Source organism: Antrostomus carolinensis, unplaced genomic scaffold, assembly GCF_000700745.2.
Source record: "Antrostomus carolinensis isolate BGI_N321 unplaced genomic scaffold, ASM70074v2 scaffold10519, whole genome shotgun sequence".
Classification (NCBI taxonomy): Eukaryota; Metazoa; Chordata; class Aves; order Caprimulgiformes; family Caprimulgidae; genus Antrostomus; species Antrostomus carolinensis.
The window spans coordinates 44,232-62,449 of NW_010339227.1; the positions used below are offsets into that span (position 1 = coordinate 44,232).

The window sequence follows — 18,218 nt, forward strand, 5'->3', positions numbered from 1 at the left end:
GGTTGCAAACTTCTCTTTTTTAATGACTTACTTTTGCTACTGTTTTAAAAAACAGTTCAAATCGGTATTCAGGTCACAGCAATGCTAATTTAATGTTCACATTTTATGCTCTCTATATTAAAGGGACAATCAGGGAAAAAAAGGAACTCTATGTATTAAGACAGCTAGCTCTAAATCTTCAACTGTTTTTCATGCATTTTAGTTTGAGAAACATTAAGACCAAGATGTATATGCAGAAGAGCTACAGAACCACAAGGAATGCTGAGTAACTGAACACCTCTGAGTAACACATACATATATGTACTGGTGTGTGTGTGTGTGCCTGTGTACACTACAAAACAAAAACAAAGGAAACTTGCAAAACATTCATTATATCCAGTTGTAGTAAACTAAGAAGTACTTGACAGTATTTTTGGTGTTAAATTCTCTAGTTTATGGAGCTGTATCATTGCAAAAGTGAAAGAAGAGAGTTAGAACATGGGTTAAAAAAAAAAAAAAGCCTTCACATCTGTGCTTACCTTTAAAGAAAGATGGGTTAGAAATGTTCATCCAAAATCTGCAAATTTCTTGCTTACTTTGAGGTTCTATTTCCTATATATTAGACTGAAAGATTTAATCTACTACCCTCTCCAAGAATATTTTTTTCATTTCATGAGGTCAGTAGGAAGCAGTTAATTTTTTTCTGAACGTGTCACTGCATGACAATGCTGTCTCTTTAGTGTGCTTTAACTGAAGTGTGTGCCTACAGTGTAGTACTGAACTTCACTAATGTACATGTGCTGCAGTTCTCACCCATGACTGAGTGTTCCTTAGAACACTGAACTTGCATTCCAGACAATGAGAATCATGAAATGTAACTGACTATAATATTTCTGATTTCTTGGCAATTAAATACTCGGCTGGCTGGTCAAGCACACAAATGTTTGCACAGAAGGCTGCTGTTCATACCACCGCTGACTGCCAGTGCTTTATCCACCTGCACCCCTGCCTGACTGCAGATGGACACGAGGCACAGACACAGCTGCAGCCCTAACCTGAGCCAGATCTTGAGACTTTTTAAAATATGCATCCCTTGAAGAGTAACTTCTATAGAAAATCTTACACAAATATACTGAAAGAAAAAAGAAACCTGTAGTGTTTTCTAACTGTTACTTCATTAGCTCAGGAGTAAGTCTGTTCCTATGCAGTGATTAAATCAGATGTAACATGACATCAGTGACAAATAGTACATTTCCATTAATTCCCATGCTTATTTTTTCAGTTTTTTATAATAACAAGGAGAAAATACGGGGTATGATCTATCAACAGCATCTTTCAACTAACTTAGCCAGTAATTATCTTCCTGAATCACAAGTACTATTTCATTAATAATTACCAACCAGCATATAGGTCAGTGCCCAAACTGAAGTTTCAGATTACTACTTGTGACTTAACTTTTTTTTTTTTTTTTTTTTTTTAAATCCTTACTTCCTAAAATCAAGCTTAGGTAGTGCTTCTGTTTGTTTTCAAGGAAAAAAAGGTAAGATACTATTTACCTTGTCCTTTTTCAAAGAATATAATTTTGGATTCTGGAACAAAATTGGATCCTGTCACCACCATTTCATGGCCTCCGTTTACTGAGCAGCTATTGATGCTGTACTTCTCAATCTGAGGAAGCTCTTGAGCAGATCGCTGAGCTTTAAAAAAAAATTTTTTAAAAAAAGAAAAATTATTATTCACAATTTGAATCATAGTGACATTTCTTTTATCATCCTAACTTGAAGAATCAGGGGTGAAATGAAAATATCTATTTACATATATAAATCATATTTGTGTATGACTGATCTTTGTTGTTAAAACTATGTTAAAATCATACAATTACAGAAAAGAAACACACAAAAGCCATGAATCCCAACAGTCTCTACTGTTACAGCAAATTAAATTTTTAGTTTAGGAATATTGGCTTAAGAATTACTTCAATATTTTACAGGCACAATGAATTCTAGGAGAAATGCAGATTGTTTAAGGTCATATTTTTGACTCCTTAATGCCAGCATTTAACACAAGAACTGTCGAAGTTCAGCTGTTCATGAGGTAGTGCTGTATAAAGCCAAGTAATGGTACAGACTGTTGTAAATGAAATGGTATTAGTTCATTCTGAAATGAGTATTTATTATCATTGAGATACAGCAGCTGCCTCTGCTCATATACAGGAACTACTGAAGCCGCTCGCTGTGTGACTGAACTATTAGGTTTAAAACCCAAAACGTTGTTTTTCCTCCAAACCTTCAGGCTGCCTTTTGGCAAGCACCATCTTTAAATAAATATATATTAAATTTTTGTAATTTTGCTCTTTTCATAAATGCTTTTTTCATTCATTTGTTATACATAATTCTGACAATAAATATTGTCAGAATGACAATACTACTGACACATGCAGAAAAAGAGTATAAATTATGTAGAGTTAAAGCAATCTTACAGCATTCAACAGGTATGGAAGCAGTTTGCAGAGATAAGACCTTTCCACTAGGTTGTGGGATGTGAACACGAAACACAAGTCGCACTCTGGTATTCTTTCTTCCAATATCTGTCTCTCCTTTACGGAGCTCTATATCTGAATTGCGAAGTTTCAAAATACCAGCACAATCGATACTGGAGATTGGTGAGGATGGATGGATTAGAAGAGAAATGGAAGAAAATGAATCAAACTATTGCCAAAGTATACTCTGTAAGCCTTTCTTTTGTTAAAGAATGAAGAGCATTCTGGTTTTTCCCCATGTTATCTTATTTTAAATGTCTGAGATTAAAAGATCTGTTCATGTCAAAAATGGTAGCAAGTATTCTGTTGAAACATTCTGTCTCATAAATGTCTAGCTGCTGCTTTTTTGAACCTTTACAAGATTATGTGTTATTGCACATTGTTTAACCTTTGAAATTACTGGACACAGTAAACATTATTTACAAGGAGCTAGAGACCTATAATTCTGCCTTAGGAAGGACTAGAGAACAACCAAAGTTAAGCCATCAAATCCCACCTACCATTCCACAGTTACTCATTATTCATATGCCACACACATTAATGAAGTACCACCTATACCTAAGTTTGGGAGGGGTGTTATCTTGCACATCATGTGGGTTCGTAGCGTTCAACAGAACCAGCATGATGTCTGCAACTAGGAAAACCTAAGCTGACTTCAGAAGTCTCGGTAAGAAATAAAAGTGTTACATAAACACATAATGGTGCTTTACTGCTCACTGACTGTTTCACTGCTGCTGTAACTACCTGTGAAGCTAGTATTTAGCACATTCTATCTGGCAGGACCTGAAGTCAGAATAATGTAACTGCTAAAAATAAAAACACAATCAAACCAAGGAAAAGGCTTGAAATCACCACATTCAATCAAGAAACAAGCCACTAAACTGTATGACTGTATTTTCATAGAAAAAAAGGCACATGTCTTAGTAAAATCAAACAAGAACTCTACCGGCCAGTAACCTACAGTGCAGAGTCATATGTATGGATGGGGATTGTTACGGGGAAGTACAATTCCAGAAGCACCCCTCCACCTCCCTGTCACTCGTGTCAGCTTCCCTGTCTCCCTAACTCCTTTACTTCTGACTACCTGACAGTTATTTATTTATTTTTTTTTTAATATTGGCATGCTTAAAGAGAGGTGTCTGTCTTAATCATGACCCATATTTGTGGAAAAGATGCTATTTTACACAATTTTTCTTTCACCTTCTACAAATGAAAAAAAACCAAACAAACCACATAGCAACAAAACAGCTGCAGCGTACCTGGCTGACATGTTATTTTCAGGAAGAAGGGGTATTTCCAAAACTTTGGTGCTGGCAATGATTATCTCTTGACTAGCTGTTGCGACTGTTTTTCCAGTGATTCGGTGCACCTGGTAGAACGCGTGAGGTCTCAAGTAGCGATCATCTGCTGTTCCGATGAACATCTGTAGGTTTACTGGCTTTTCACTGTAGCCCAGGAGCTGATGAAAAGGTAGATGTAATATTAAAACATTAGTTGATTTTTACTGCATTTGTGTGTGCATAATATAAATACACAACTACTACAAAGATTTGAGAGTCAGAGTAGTATTTAATTAAAATCTTCTTCGATGCATTCAGAAATCAGAAATGGAGTACAGGTATCTGTCCCCTAACACAAATATCAGCAACAACATTTACCAAAACAAATTGGTATTAAAATATCTTTATTACTTCTGAATCTCTCCAAGAGAAAGAATAATTTTATCTACAGAATCTCTACATCAAAGCTATGTGATAGGTGCATTTCTGATATTGTTTCTAATAAAAACTGAATTATCAATTTTAATAAGATACACCTCGTTTCTAGAAATACTAAAAATATTCTGAAGTGTAGTTTTTCTACTATGGAATGCAATAGTGACTTTATAAAACTCAAGAGGTTTTGTGAATGCAAATGTATTATGTTAGGACAAAGAAAATTTAATACATAGCTAGAAAATCAAGTATAGTTTATTTTTGGCAAAGAAAACATTTTAAAAACCAGAATTTGGTAAATGTTAATTCATGCATCTTTCTTTTTTTAAAATGGAAGATTAACCACCAGTGCATACTCAGTTGTCATACAACCACCTGTTCCTTGAGCTACCAGTGGACGGCACATAACACATTGAAACATCAGAAAAAAAGAAACTTAAACAAAATAGAACAGACCAAGGTGGGTTTATGATCACACACTGGTAACATATTATCCCAAAGTTTTAAGGAAACATTTAATCAACAGTAACATGCACATTTCCTTCAACCACTGCAATTTTAAATCCAAAGCCTATAAAATATCTTATAAATCCATGAAGTTTTCTTCAGCCCCCTGCAATTGGCAGACTGATGCACACTGCAAGTTATATAATTTCTAAAAAGCAATGCAGCAAATTTACATTTCATCGACTTCAACATCAACTTATGTTCAAACTGGAGGGAGGGCCAGACAGTCATTCTTTAAATGTGGTTTTGTCATGTCAATATTTTTGTCTCTAGGGAGAGTTATTTGGTCACACAACAATATTATCCAAGCTTGTTACAGAGCTAACAGTTAAAAAACAAAAAAACCATGTCAATTTAACATACTTACAAGAGGCATTTAACACCAGTAGTCAGCAGTACAAAAACCCAAAGCACACCCACAAATCGGGAGCACTGTCCATTCCCTCTCTCTTGACGCACTGGTATCGGCAAGAAGTTTTATCTGCACCAAATAAACACCATTTTCTATTTTCAACTTATGGCTATGACAGCAGCTACCAGTCCTGTCACTTCTGTTAGGGCTTTCTCAATCAAGAACAGAAAATGTTTCTGACAGAAGTCTGGAACTTTAAAGACCCACCCTCAAAGCTTTCAGCCTTATATGAATGCTTTCGTCCAAGGTGTAATACTCATTAATTAATCCATCTGGATACAACAGTGTGCTCATATTTTAGTTAGTGTTCTTCCCGTCTGACCAGTGAGGTTAAATGTGATTGAGAAGCAGAACAGCCAAAATCTAGACCACCTAAGCCAAATAAAACTGAGCTGACTCAAATCAACCCAAACCAACCGAGGCTTGTTCTTCACCACTTGGTATCCAGCGCACACGCACGCTAAAATAATTCCTGAAAGAGACATAGTGCAGACAAGCTACAGCGTATTAACTGTTCCCCACCAACAACACACGTGTCTGGAGCAGCTGACACAGAAGGTTGAGAGATCAAACATATTATTTGTTACAGTCACAGCATTATGACATTGCTCTCCTAGAAAACGCCCATTCCACTTTTTTTTTCCCCCTCCAATGAATGGAGAAAAAAAAAAGGAATGTCCTGTCCTATAACTGACATATATCCAAAAAATTTATGATCCAATTTATTTGCATTTTATATGTATGTCTATTATTTGCAAGCTTTTTGTTCTGTCAAATATGTAAAATAGTTTTGTTCTCACTGGAATTCTCAGTACAGACCCAAATCCAGAAAAAAAAACCCCACAACAAACCTTGATTCAGGATTCCAACATTTTTCCAAAATATTTTTTTTTAAATACCAAATCAATATCTTTCATAATTTCTATGAATCTGAATTATTTTAGTTGTTTAAAGAAAATTTAAGGTCATGTATTAGTTTAGCATTTACAGCAGCCACCTTGTCCCAAGTTCTCAACACTGACTCCACCATCCATTTTCCTCAGAGTTAAAATTAAATCTTACCACAATGGAACACAGCCGAAACATGACGTTTGTTAGATGTGTTCACTCTCATACTGGGAATTATATAAATTACCAGGCAGACCTATTCAAAAATTTGAACAGCTTCCAAATGGGGTCACTGTGACAAAGCTAATTTCCAGTTAAAGCTATCTTCCCCGTCCTTAACAACGGACATGCACACAACGAGTTCTAGAGATACTAGAGATATGAGAGACAGGGGAGGGAGGGATATTCATAAAACCACGCTGGGTCTGTCTAGCCAGTGGAGAAACTGTCCTCTACAGAAACCCCCACAGAGCAGGAGCCCGATGTACTGCAGCGAAATCCAGCCGGTGCCAGCAGCTGCAGTGGCACTGCCTGTGAGGCTCCATGGCCGCTTGCGACACTGGAACTGCTCAAAGCCCTGGCTAACACCAGTTTTGCTTCTATTATCCCTGAGCAAAGGTTCACCCCCTGCGCTCGCCCAGACACACTGTGAAAGATGTACAAGGCTGGGTTCTGCAAGCAGGTCATGGGAGGGGAAAGTGGTGGGAAAGTGACAAAAAATGCCCACCTCCCCACCAGGTTAGTTATTTATCAGCAGGTAATTCAGTGCATTTTCTGTATGATGCTCTCGTGATACAAGCTCGTGTGCTTGCTGACTGTCTCACATCACTGCAGTACCTCCGAGCTACACCAAGGCAGAGCTTTGGAACTATGCTACTATGGCTTCAAAAGAAAGAATAAAAACCCCACAAGACCCCACACAGTAGTACCAGCTTTAGCCACTTTCCTTCTGGTTTATATATTAAAGGGAACAAAAGCAAACAACAAATCCAGTGCCCCAAGGAAAAACATAATAATGAAACAGAATACACTTTTAGAGTAACTTAAAAGAAACCTATGCATGGTATAATATAGAAACACAGAAATAAGGCATCTCGTAATTACAGGTGTTCTGTAATAACATCAGGACAAAACTCTGAACATTTCATGCATACTTGAAAGCCATGCTAGTGTAAACCAGTCTGAAAACAAACAAGCAAGCCAGCAAGGTCCCCCGCCCCTAACTGTGCCACCTGGATGCTTACACCAGGCTTTGTCCCCAATGAATTGCTGTAACGGATCTGCAATAAGTCCTGTTACAGGTACCAGGCTATACACACGGCTAGGCAGAGCACTAACATATTGGCAAGGTAGCAGAGACTTCATCAATTCATACTTTGCATTATAGATGATTTACTGCAATTATTCAAGGTTTAAAATAAAGAGAACGGCATAAAGAAAACCAACATAAAACCATAAATACAACCGATGTGTGCAAATAACTGTGGCAAGTAAGTGGGGAGGTGAGGAAGAAAAGAATAACCCTGTGTCCCACATTTTAGAGTGTAAGTCAGGGTCTGATCCCAGTGACAGGAGCCACATAAAAAGGAAATTATTGCAGTGAACAGGTTGCATAGTGCCCTCGTGGTTCCAACAGCTGCATGTACAGCGAAACGCCCAATGGCTTAATAGGCTGTGGATGCTGAGGAGACAGCCTTGTGCCTGGCTAAAATGCTGAAGCAGCTGGAGAGATGGTCTAAAACACATTGAATAAAAAACTCCAAACTGACAAAAAAAACCCCAAACCCTCCAACCTTTAGTATACAAACTTGTGCTTTAGAATTAACATTTTCCCCTTTAATCTTGTCCAATAAGTGAGTGGACAACTCCAGGCATAACATGGATTCTGCAAGAGTAAAACTGAAAATTTACAGAGTGTCTGTAATCAAAGAGAAGAGCCTGTGGGGACCAGTGAGCCAAGGGGGTAGGTAGAAAATGATCCAACAGCTTGTGGAGACGATACCTGCATGTCCCATGTAATTTCTATTACATCATCATTCACAGCCCTCAGTGAAACCAACGCCCTGTGCCCAGCACCACGTAATTAAAGACAGTCTGTGTCACACCATTCCTAAGAACAGAGCACACTGCTGGATTACTCTGTCAATTCACCTTATTTAACTGCAGGTGCATTCAGCAGTTTGCTGAAGAGTATGGAAGTCCATGTATGAATAATCCTGGTGAGTAAGCCTTGGATGTCTCCCCCTACACAAAACCTTTACATTGGAAGCAAAGCAGAACGTTTTGCCCACCACGCTTGGTCCCCTCTGGAGACTGAATTATCACAGAACCTGAACTATCTTCTCTCTCCTAGGAAAGGTGTCATCTCTCCCCCAAAAGAAAGATGATATTTGGAGCCTGAAAGGCTGTTAGTGATGCAATACCTGTCTTGTAAATAATTAGGGAGACTTACTACCCCAAATCAACTTCAAATCAGAAAAAAATGACATCTTTTGGAATTTAAAATGCATTCCTTTTAAATACAGCTCTGTCCTCATTTAAAAAAAAAAAAAAAAAAAAAAAGGTGATTGCTCTTAGTTTCACTGACAGCAGGGTGACACTTTATTACCTCATCTGCTTTATGCACAATTCGGTATGTGAACAGCCCAAAAATTTAAGTCTGAAAAAAAAAATTGCTAATTGTTTCTCAATGAAAACACCTACATAATCAACTTGAAAGAAGAGATACTCCATTTTATTCAAATACCAAATGAAGCCATGGTATTTGTACCTTCAGTTCACCTTAGGAAAGAACAGACAATAGATACAAATAAGAATATGGGTATTTAAATTAACAGCATTTTACAGCCTACTGGTAAGTGCTGGAGAATCACCACGACAGAAAAATGCTCCAGGATTCACTCGTGGCTCACTTACAGAAAGACAGTAGCTTAAACTGTTGGTTGAGGTGTATTTTCAAGTGAACCTTCCAGCATTTACTCTATTAACGTGCAATCCTAAAGCTGCACGCTACCAAAAAAAGGTACTAATTTTATTAAAAAAAAAAAAAAGAAAAAAAAAAAAAAAGAAAAAAAAGCCATACCACTTTCCCAGGAGTAGCAAACAGTGTGCTGCAGACTAGTAAGTTACTGCACACTGTCACTACTGACCTCTAGAAACCCTCCCTGTAACAGAATACTGCCACACCACCCACTGCTCTCCGGAGGAAACTCAGCCAAGTTGTTTTTGTGTTTCTATATCGTTTCCATAGCAAAGGTCAGTGCATGCGTAAGTTAAACTAAAGCTGGAAGGCTAAAGACTGAAGGTCACTACAGGATAAGCCAAAGCAGCTCCAGCTGCATTACTATGCTGCAGACAGTGAACTCATGCATGCATGTCAACACTTCGGGTACAATTTTTACCAATTAACTGCAAAGACAGTTAATGAGAGAATTTTTGGATCATCAAGAAGCTGTATTTTATATTACAAAGACATTCATATGTTCTTAATGCACATATGGAAAATCCTTAAAAAATGTCTAACATTAGAGACTACATAGATTAATTTAATCACTGAAGACAGTAGCATTTAAACTTGGAATTCTGCAGTAGTGGAGAGAACCTTTTCCTTGCTGAGGAAAGCAAATGGGTCACGTTAAATAAGAGGCATCAACTTGGAAAAAAAAAAAGTTAGCATTTTTCCAGATTAAATGCAGATTATATCGGGGCCATATCTGGGCCTAAAGGAAAGCTTGCAACACCTGACAGCTTGTGAGAAGACTTCTTTTAGTCTTTAATACTTAGAAGTCTTCCCTCCCCTCCCTTTTTTTAAATTAAGCATGTTCTGTCTATGTTTGCCATTTATTGTTGCGGGCCAAGTATTGCCAATCTCTATTCGAATGTAAACATTATTTATCCACGAGATGTGATTTCTTAAGACCCGTAACAACACTTGAGAAAATATCCAACAGAAAATAAACACTTCACTTACCAGATAAGTATACCAGTATACTTTGCAACAGTCTGCTTTTCTGAACCAAAACCTCCTTTGGTTATTTACAAAAAACCCTAATAGTGTCACTGAATCCAGAAGCCGTATCAGGGTTTCACATGCCTACTCTTTCAGACTAAAAACTAAAGAAAAAAAATGCAACTAAAACTTGGGGAGGATGGAGTTAGAAAAATCATGTCATCAGCTAAATTTTATGCTCAGCAACCAAACCAGACCAGGTACTAATGGCTTTCAGACAGTGCCAAAACCCATTGGATTGTATTTTTAAAGCCATTTTCCTGCAAAACTTTCCAGCATTTATTAGGAAACTGCCATGTTTAACCAAACTTTCACTGGGGTTTAATACTCATGTTTTATCTTTTAAGTGCCTCTCCTTCGCTTGCTAGTTGAAGATGAAGATTCTATCAACACTTCAGTGCTCCTTCCCTTTGGCACGTTTGCTTTACTGCTTTTGGCATTACTGGATGGGTACAGTAGGCTGATAGAAAGAACGCTTTTACATACAAATAGGCCTCCCTCCCTAAAAATAGGGCATAGGCTTGAAATACAGGCGTGTCGGGAAAAATGTGTGGTGAGTTCAGTGAACAAGAGACTCCATTACAACTCTAGCTTCACCAAATACACCAGTATCCACATAAAACCCTCAAACATGAGGAACAGGGAAGGAAATACACAGCTGCGCAAAGATATCTAAGCACTTCCTAAGCATTTACTTCAGATGGAGATTTCCTGTTCCGTAGAACACCCCTGAGTTACAAGGTAAAGAGGGATGAAGGCCCCATTATAGAGGTCAAAGGAAAGATAAAGCTGTTCTCTTGAATTAGGTATTTTTACCTTTACTTTGGAAGACTGCATGAGTAAAGTATATGGTATAATTCACCACAAAATCTAAACAATCCTAACAGAAAAGAACTTTCACTGATTAAATTTTAGTCCACTTCTAAACAGTTGCTTACCAAACAAAACCTGCTAGACCTCACTGAAGTAAAATATTTTTTTTTAAAGTCCCATTTAAAGAAAAGAAAATGTTTTTCCCCCTCAGACAACAGAGATGTGACCCACAAGCTTGGAATCTTTTGGACAACAGTATAAAAGGGGCACCTGTGCATGGCTTTGAAGAACCAAACTTTTTTTCTTCAGACTTTTCTCCACAAGAATTTCACTTTTGAGTGCTGTGCAGCTACTGCCCCAAAGAGCTGTAAAGACAGCTGGTTTAAAAGCTGACAGGCTCCTCTGCCAAGCTGAACAGCACACCTAGTAACAACGACCGGGGAATAAAAGTGAGGGATGACAAAGATCCAAAGGCATGAAGATGAACGTAATTTGAAGTGGAGACACACAATGACTAACACCAGTGGTACAATTTATCATTAACTAATCAACAGTTGCATTTTGAAAAGCTTGAAACAAACCATATATAAAAAAACCTCAAGAAATTAGAATTCAGGGAAGTTACTGAAAGTCAGACTGACCACAGTCATCCCCTGTGGCCTTGCAGAGGTGCAGTGAGTGCTGACCTATAATCTTCAATGGACTTCTTTTTAAAAAGAAGCTGGAGAAATTCATGGAAGAAAACTCCATTCAGATCTCTTAGGCAACAACCCAACCACTGCCTCAGAAAGTCTGAACAGCACATGGAAATTATTCTTTATTTCATTCTGATTCTACAAAGGTTATAATGTTACAAGAAGTTAAGTGTCTGATGTTAAAATTAAATGTTAGACCAAAACAACATCTACTTCCCCTTCCTGCAGTGCAGTACTATTTCTTATCACTTGATTATTTGATGTACCTTTCCATCAACTGCAAAGAGAAAGCACACACATCAAAAAGCATCCTCCTTCCTCTTTTGCTAAATAAACTTATTGAGCAGACTGACTTGAACACTTTAAAATATACAGACCTTTGCAATTCTGAAAAAAGTAGTGAGACATAAGAGGAACACACTTTAATAAACTATCAGATACTGGCATAAGTCCAATTTTTAAAACATTTTAAAGGTCATCACAAAGACAAAACGGGTCTTGCAAAGGACTTAAGCAAACAACTAATTGCAAATATCAGTGCATTATTGGTCATGATATTGTAGGTTTACACAACTCATAGAACATCCTCCAAGGTTTAAAAACCTGGATTTCTATTTTTGAAATCTTACAATCTTATGCACTCACCCACTACTTGCAGACAGGGTTGAAAGTGTTTTAAATGCTAATTTCAGGCATATTTTGAAGAGTGTTTTAGCTCCGAGTCCTGACCCATTTTATGCTTCCCAAAAAAGGAGATCAATTCATAGCTAAAACAGCGTTGGACTAACAGCACAGCTTCACACAGTGCAGAATTGCCATCACATCTAACTAGCCATCACAACACGCCATCCACCTGCAGATTGCTCCACACTCTTGAAAAAACAACGTGCTATTCCTGAAATACCAACTTCCAGTGTCAAATTATACAATGGACAGGTTTTGGAAAAGCATTTCCAGGACAGGAATATGTTATTCTCACATAACCTATAGAAAAAAACCCCAAAAACCATAAATTGGTTTTCCCTTGGAAAAATGTTACTGCTTTTCCACTTTTTAGTAAACATGATACAAAAAGCAAACAACTGTGTTGTCCAGTGTGCAATTTTTAATGTTTCTAACATTAATTACTGCAATTTCTAGATTGAGTATTCAAACATATAGTAGATGCATCAGTATGGCTTGTACTATCTATTTTGGGGATTCTGGAGCAGAAGATTCCTATATAGTCATCAAACTGTTCTTGAAAGATAAGCATTTTTAAAATCTCATCCAAAGATCAATGTTTTTCCCAATACTGCCCACTACATGGTTCACACAGGCTGAAACTTACCTGTTCCCTTCTAGATTTATTTGCAGATTTTTGTCATCAAACACCAGTAGGCAATTAGAGCTGGGATTCAGCTGCCTTTCTGGTGATGTACAGAATAGGGAAGAATTCAAGACAAAAATAAAAACTGAAAAGTGAAAGGCAGAAAGAATGGGAAGGGTCACGAGACACAGAAAAAGCATGCTGTTTATTGGGCTTGGAGAACAGGGAGAACTCTGATATTATACTGCTAATCAAGTAGTTACATGAATTGGCCACGCAGAACACCTGGGAAAAGTGACAGGCACAGAATTAGAGGCCAGGAAACACTCATTTAGACAATCCTTCGTTAATTTAGTTTTATTGGATCATCTCTGACATTGCCTTGTTAGATCCTCTCTTGTAAGTCACAGTTTCTTCCACCAGAACTCAGGCAGAGTTTGACAGGCTTTTTGAGGACACATTCCTGTTTCAGAATTTTCAAAGTAGTTCAAAAATTAGTTTACTTTAACTCAATTACTTTACTTTTTCTTCCGTTGCAGCTCTTCAGTCATTACCTTCAAGCTCTGCAATCACTAACAGAGCTGACATTCAGTCCCTCTTTCACAGGTGTCCATTAAGCCTCACACAGGAGGATACTGTTTGCTTGTGAGTGACTAGAACTTTATAACTCTTTAAATAAACTAGCTTTTATTTAACATTTCTTTAATTTTTGATCTGACACCTTTCTTCAGCTGTAATACTGCCAAGCTGTCCACATGGATTACACGATGCTGCCCCTTCTCTGTTACTGCAGAATCAACGACAGTCAGAATTTTGCTTATGGCAGGAACTGATGAATGATTCAATCCTTAAACCTTCCGTAGTACAGCAAAAAGACACTGCTGGTACAGGCAAATTCTTACCAGCTACCACTGCTCCAAATCTGTCTGGCATGCATGGGGCACAAGTGGATTCTATACAGTGCCTGTTGCAGATATATCACCAGTTTTAGAATAAATTACACTCATCATAGTTCACATCCAGAACTGCTTCCCACAGTGGTAAACAGCCACAGGGCAGATACTCCTTGCATACAGAACGGTGCTAACAAGGAGCTGTTAGCTCAGCAGTCCCTCACTACATCACACGGTACAGTTATCAACAAGAATATAGTGCAGGGCACCTTCTTCACTAGTAACAGGACAAAAGATAAAAATGAAATACTCCTTGTTAAGCACAACACAGCTTACGGAATTTACTACCAAAAGATATCACTAAATTTAAAATACTTAAGAAAACTCAGAAAATTGCAGAAGTTGACATGAATAGCAGGAACACACTATACAAACTATTTTAGAGCAGAAAGTTAAAACGAATTTAAAAAAAAAAGTCCATGAGAGATCCTTATCGTGTACCCACCTGCTCTATGTGGTTTTGATCATAAGCGTTATCCAAGTGAAGTCTCATGAAGAACCTTAACCATTTTAGATACCAGTAAAATCTCATTCCAGCAAATTGTAAGTGTAAACATTTTACCTTTTTTTAAAATTATGTACAATTTGACCTATGGGAAGGGTAGGAAATTCAAGCAATGATGATCATTCATCTAGAGTCAGATGAAACATGGCAGCTATTTGTTTAAAAAGCTTTGTAGATGGGTAAAGTAAGTACTCCAACCTACTGACTTTAAATAGCAAAGGTAGACAGTGCTCAGAGGCCGTCTGTATCTTCTGACAATGCAATAAAAAATTTCCACATAATTTGGATGATGGAAGTTCAACATGCCACACCTTGCTTCTTCCTAACAATTCTGCCAAATTACTTATTCTTTCCCTGTGAAAACTGTCAGCGTTATCTTGCCAACTCTCTACTAAGGTAAAATAACTTGTTCCAGATGACATGGATTAGCTGGAACATACTCCCAAGAAAGCAGAGATGAAAATGACAGGTATCTGCTATTTAGAACATTTTGCATTAAAAAAAGCTGAAAACAATAACATTTCATTACAGAATTTGCTTCCTGAAAGTCAATGGACTTACAAAGCAAAGCATGGCGCTCCACTCATTTCATTTCCTCACATTTGAAAATAAGCTGATTAAACGTACTGACAACAGATGATGCCAAATTTGTCAGAAGCTTAGTCTCCTAGCAACAGGTATGGTACAGTATTAGTAATAGATTAATGACATGCACTAATAGATTAATAGCTTGGACCTATGTACTATCTTAAAATCTTTAAATAATACATCAGCTGCACATGCAGAACTACAGAGGTTTCACAGGTCACAAGTTAAATACTCTCGCTTTCTGTAAAATAATGTTCAAGAGCAAAGCAAACTGTGTGGCAGTTGGACTCAGTGATCCTTGTAGGTCCCTCCCAACTGAAATATTCTATTCACTTACATCCTCTCTTGTCTCTGATACTGGTTAACATACAGTTATTTCACACAGGAAAATGCTTAGTACTTCATTACAACGATCACACATGGAAGTGACTGGTTTAAACCTAAGAGCACCAAAAAGTAAAGTCGAGTCAGTAACAAATAGTAATGCATATCATGAACTGGATTTGTGTAATAAGCTTCCAGAGGTGCTGGGAAAAAATTCACTTTTGTATTTAAATTAAGTAATTTTAATCTGCTCACAGCTATTTAGTATTTACCTTTTACCAAACTTGGCCCTTAGCATACTGTTTTTCTCAGCAGTGGGTAAAATGTTAATACAAATCGATGTTTTGTTTCATAACAACTTCCTCTCTCCCATCAAGCACAACAATTAATTTCTAATCCAGCTGGAAGAGACCAAATTGCAAAACAGAATATTGATTTGCATTTGTATTCATTTTAATTTGGAGAGGCATAGTACAATCCATGTGTTTAATCATGAGACTGTCAGACACATAAATACTATCCCCATTTTTAAACCAGCATTTTGTCATAGGAAGGCATTTAACAATTCTAATGCAAATAAATAGCTTTTAACATCGCTGGTGAAATCACTTAGATTACAGATCTGTTTTTTCTAATTTGCATCTAGTACTGCAGCTTAGAAGCATTTAGTTCTGTAATTGAAAGCAAGCCTACATATATTTGTCAAATCTTATAAACATCAGCAAAGTAAGTTCCTTTAATGCAAATATTAGTGCAAGACACAAGCACCCAGAGAAAAAAAGAATAATAAAAAAAATTAAATCTCTCAAGTTTCTGTCCTCATTAATGACGTGTTATATTCCAGTGCCAGCACCTTGGCATGTGAAAGTTGCATCTACTTGTTCTCCACCAACTAAAGCAATGCAACGCTTCACATGAAGAAACGTGCCTGGCTGACTTTCAGGTTCCAGCCCAGCTCCAGGCACCCTCAGCTTTCTCTAGTTTGCAGCACAGGCTTCCCTGACAAGCACCTGACCCTCACCTCTACTGTTCTAAGAAATCCAGCAGGTCTGACAACAGGAGAGAGCTGGAGCTTGTTAGGCCATGGCATTGTGATGAGAAGGAAAACATTGAGCAGCTTTGTAGGGAACGTGAAAGTTGGACGAAGAGCTCAGATTAAGAATGGAAGTGGAAGCATAAGGAAAGACATTCAAGAAAGAAGACGGGATGCAGATAACCAGCCCTTTTTACGGAGGGAGAGAAAGAAAGATACAGTCTTAAGAGGAAAAAAGAAGGAATTAAGAAGTTCAAGGTAAGCCATCAGGGAAACAGAGCTTGACAAATAGCCTGAAGAATATGACTGGGAGTCAGGATGAGAGAATAAATGCATCAGGTGGAGACCCTGGAGGGAGGAGATTGCTTAGGCAAGGAAAAAGGAGTAGACAGTCCAACACATTTCAATTCTGCTGGTACCTCTTTATTTACATAGGTATAACATTAGAGCTGTTCCAAAAACTAATGTAATTACGAAGCATGACAGAATTCACTTGCCAGAGAGGAGGAATAAACTATAAGGAGGAAAAGCAGTAACACGTTTATACTACAGTGTAAGTAGGAGAAAAAGAATGGGGACTGATTATACAAATCCTATTAGCACTTTGCATCTGGTCTCAAATAGCAGTGAGGTACTTCCAACTATAGGAATAGGACAAATACATTTTTAATGTACAGACTGCTATAGTTAAATACTAAAGACAAACTCCAACTGCCATTTTGCTGGAAAACAACAGGAAATATCCTCAATTTGGGGGAAAAATACAAACCCTGCTATAACCTTAATGTAATCAGATTAATTTTTTTTTTTCCTATTTGTCTTATCAGGATTTTATAATTGTTGTCTGATTTGACTTACACATGAACAGTTAAATTTTATCTTAACCTGACTTTGGAGCAAGATAAAAATAGCAGTGAATAAGTAGGGACATTGCTTTCACCCAACGATATGGCAAACTGATAGATCAAGGCACCTTAAGAAGTCCCACAGTTCCATGGCACAATCTTCCCCATGCCCAGTGAATGAGAGGGTGGGTTCTCTTTCAAGCTGCATGAGCCAGCTGGCACCATAGATACTAAAGGAGACATCAGTGACTACCCCTAACTAGTCCAGAAGTCTTTCCAGCATCGAGTAAGATATCTGTGTACACACCTGTACTCTGAGAGCAGCACATCACAGGCTGTGCACAGAGTTATACCCACAATACAAACCCACAGATCTTTCCCTTCAAAGAGAATATGATGGTAAAGCTTTCTGATGAAAGTCAAGCCTAATTTACCAGGACCTTAATCTAATTCTGAGTTCAACAATAGCTGGATGGTGTTTGCAAAGTATTTAAATAATGCACATTTGGAATATTTAGCATTAGCAAAAGAGCCCAGCCAAAGCAATTATTAATGGCAGGTACCAGTTATCAAAACAGTCCGTGTATCACCAGCCTCTCTTAGCCAGATGAGGACTGCTGCCTGCACTGCTGCATTTTCTTGAAACTGATCAAAACTGGTCTAAGAGACAATAAAGCTTGCACAATTCTGTTCAGACAATGGAAATAATGTTAAAAAAAAAAAAAAAAGAAAAAAAAAGGCAAGCAAAAAAGTCTTACTGGCCCATATAGAAAGCCAGTCCAAATCTACTGTAACTAGGTGATGCCTTACTTTAAGGAAATAGCTACCATTAAACTGTTATTAATGACCTTCAGTTCATGCTGAAGAAAGAAAATAGGCAACTTTAATATACCCCAAACATTTAAGTGAAAGTTGACAGAATTTATGGGTACCATTTCATAGAAATAACCTAATAAAAACACAAACAAGAGACATTTATAGTGTTCAGAAGCTGTCTCAACACCAAAAGAAAGATGATTTCTGACTCAAATGAAGCTATATTGTATTTCAGTACAGCTCCAACTCATCTATTATTGTGACTTTTCTTACCTGCTCCCATGCACA

At 37.5% G+C, this 18,218-nt stretch overlaps 1 protein-coding gene across 1 annotated transcript in view; it reads right to left on the reverse strand.

Moving 5' to 3' along the window:
* Nucleotides 1–18,218, reverse strand: part of NFATC3 (nuclear factor of activated T cells 3) — a gene marked incomplete at its 5' end in the record, with an annotated part of 55,185 nt that overhangs the window by 23,722 nt on the left and 13,245 nt on the right. The window contains 3 exons of the mRNA XM_010175764.2: nt 1,536–1,676; nt 2,459–2,631; nt 3,778–3,977. Of these exons, the coding sequence (XP_010174066.2) occupies nt 1,536–1,676; nt 2,459–2,631; nt 3,778–3,977 (514 nt within the window). The remainder of the gene's footprint in view (nt 1–1,535; nt 1,677–2,458; nt 2,632–3,777; nt 3,978–18,218) is intronic.